The sequence below is a fragment of the Trachymyrmex septentrionalis genome, unplaced genomic scaffold, assembly GCF_001594115.1.
Source record: "Trachymyrmex septentrionalis isolate Tsep2-gDNA-1 unplaced genomic scaffold, Tsep1.0 scaffold43, whole genome shotgun sequence".
In the NCBI taxonomy this organism is placed as follows: domain Eukaryota; kingdom Metazoa; phylum Arthropoda; class Insecta; order Hymenoptera; family Formicidae; genus Trachymyrmex; species Trachymyrmex septentrionalis.
Genome location: NW_017305601.1, coordinates 640330 through 642211, shown reverse-complemented (window position 1 = coordinate 642211; position 1882 = coordinate 640330). Strand labels below are relative to the sequence as shown.

The window sequence follows — 1882 nt, the reverse complement described above, 5'->3', positions numbered from 1 at the left end:
ATCGAAAGAGAAAAGGAAGCAGAGGCGGAAAAGAAGAAACAGAAAAAGTGATGTCTTGTGTTCTATTATGCACTTTTACTATATTATTATTAATTAATTTTTCTTATAAAATAATTATATTGGAAAGAAATAGAGAAGAAAAACATACAAATGAAAAATACGATAAGAAAAACTGAGCCTTTTTTTATTCATACTATTTACTGTCACACAATTGTGTAAAACGTGTATACAAAACTATTTGCCGCATGTTTTGAATTTGATAAGACTGTAGATTGATATTATGAAGACAAAGATCACAATCTACTACAAGTTGCTTTTCAGCAATAAATAATTACATTTCATATCAATGTATATATCAGATTATTTTGTTAATGCTTTCACTTTATACGTAACTTGATTTTTTTTAAGTGATAAATTATTTATTTTAATACAAAACAAATATAAATTACATTAATTGATAATACTAAATTTCAATAGATCTTTGCTATTTTAAATACAAATTTAGATATTAACAAATAATATAAATAATGTAGTATCTATTATCTTTTTCAATGATTTGATATCAAAATATACTATTTTTACTCAGAGATATATTCTGGTGACAGAGATCTTCCACGATGATTAAATACTTGAAAGGATGGTAGATTCCGTAGCGTCTCCCAAGATTTATTCTCCAAATCGACAACTGCTCGGATTTCTTTGAAATCGCCAGCAATGTACATAACGCCGTACATAACGATAAATAAACTGGCTATACCTTGGATTAAAATCTATAGCAACAGCAAAACACATCCTCTTAACATGTAACGTTCTTAGATCCTATCAGCTTGCTTGAATTTATAGAATATTTTATACAGAAATAAAACTTTTAGCTTTCTACATGGGAAGCAAATATCATGAATCATAACTTACGTCAATTGGCAAAGTAGTAAACTCTTGTTCAGTGATTCGCAAATAGGAACGATCTATAAAAAACCAAGTTTCGATTATTCATTTTGATTACACTGTCCATTTTCATCTCAGAAATTTGATTTGACTTTTATCTTATTTTACTCCAAGTGTAAAATGCCAAGCAAAAACAAACGATATAATTTCATCATAATATTAATATCAGTTCTAACCTAAGAAAGTAATAAACTGATAAAATAAAAGAATAATATGCAGGTACTCACGTTGTGCCGCAGAATAAGCTGCATGTAATATAAACATAAATCCTACAAAAGTTACAAATTTATGTACAGCCGTAGCAGACATGATGAATATATAATATCACTGATGACGCATTGAAATTGCACCTTTAATTCAACGATGCAACCGAAACAACAAGAGCGATGAAGCGATCAATGATTATTATTTCACGACTACGATCTGATGAAGCATTCCAAAGGATGCGCAATAGGCAGTGACATGCTGATAGCATTTGATTGGTCAAAATTCGCCCCCTCCTTGCACAATCATGCGCAATGCTGATTCCACCATACTACGACTACCTCTAGTCAGAAATGTCACGATAGTTCAGTTTACTCCAGAAAAAAATCGGAGAATGAAGCGGAGTAGAGAGGGCGTATCCCGCGTTTTAAACAAATCTCCGTTTAGTAACATCTCTATGTACACAAATCGTATGTTGAACTATGCAGCCACAGAAATTTCTAGAGGTAACATATTAACAGTAGATATGCCTAGTGAGAAATGACAATGGTCTCGACATCAAATCAATATCGATTTAATTGTTATTTCTCACTGTGTGTGTGTGTGTGTGTGTGTGTGTGTGTGTGTGTATGGCTCTATTACGGAATATAACTAAACAAAAAAAAAATCATAAAGACTATGAATATGTCAAATTTCAAGCTTAAAATATTTATAATGTATATATATATATATA

General features: G+C 30.4%; 3 protein-coding genes across 4 annotated transcripts in view; 1 reads left to right on the top strand and 2 right to left on the bottom strand.

The window, feature by feature from the left end:
* The window catches only part of LOC108751261 (proteasome subunit alpha type-7-1-like), a 2650-nt gene extending 2517 nt beyond the window's left edge, over positions 1-133 (top strand). The window contains 1 exon segment of the mRNA XM_018491347.1: positions 1-133. This exon segment is cut by the window's left edge and continues 7 nt beyond it. Coding sequence (XP_018346849.1) covers positions 1-51 — 51 coding nt within the window. The 3' untranslated portion in view covers positions 52-133.
* Positions 134-538: 405 nt separating this feature from the next.
* LOC108751267 (membrane magnesium transporter 1) lies at positions 539-1385 on the bottom strand. Its single transcript, XM_018491355.1, has 3 exons — positions 1173-1385; positions 913-965; positions 539-770 (listed from the first exon to the last, which is right to left on the bottom strand). The coding sequence occupies exons 1-3, from the start codon at positions 1252-1254 to the stop codon at positions 579-581; spliced, it is 327 nt and encodes a 108-aa protein (XP_018346857.1). The 5' UTR covers positions 1255-1385; the 3' UTR covers positions 539-578.
* A 98-nt stretch (positions 1386-1483) lies between these two features.
* Positions 1484-1882, bottom strand: part of LOC108751266 (leucine-rich repeat-containing protein 30-like) — a 3221-nt gene continuing 2822 nt past the window's right edge. For both annotated transcript variants that reach the window (XM_018491353.1, XM_018491354.1), the window contains one exon: positions 1484-1604. In XM_018491353.1, the coding sequence (XP_018346855.1) occupies positions 1593-1604 (12 nt within the window). In that variant the 3' untranslated portion in view covers positions 1484-1592. The remainder of the gene's footprint in view (positions 1605-1882) is intronic.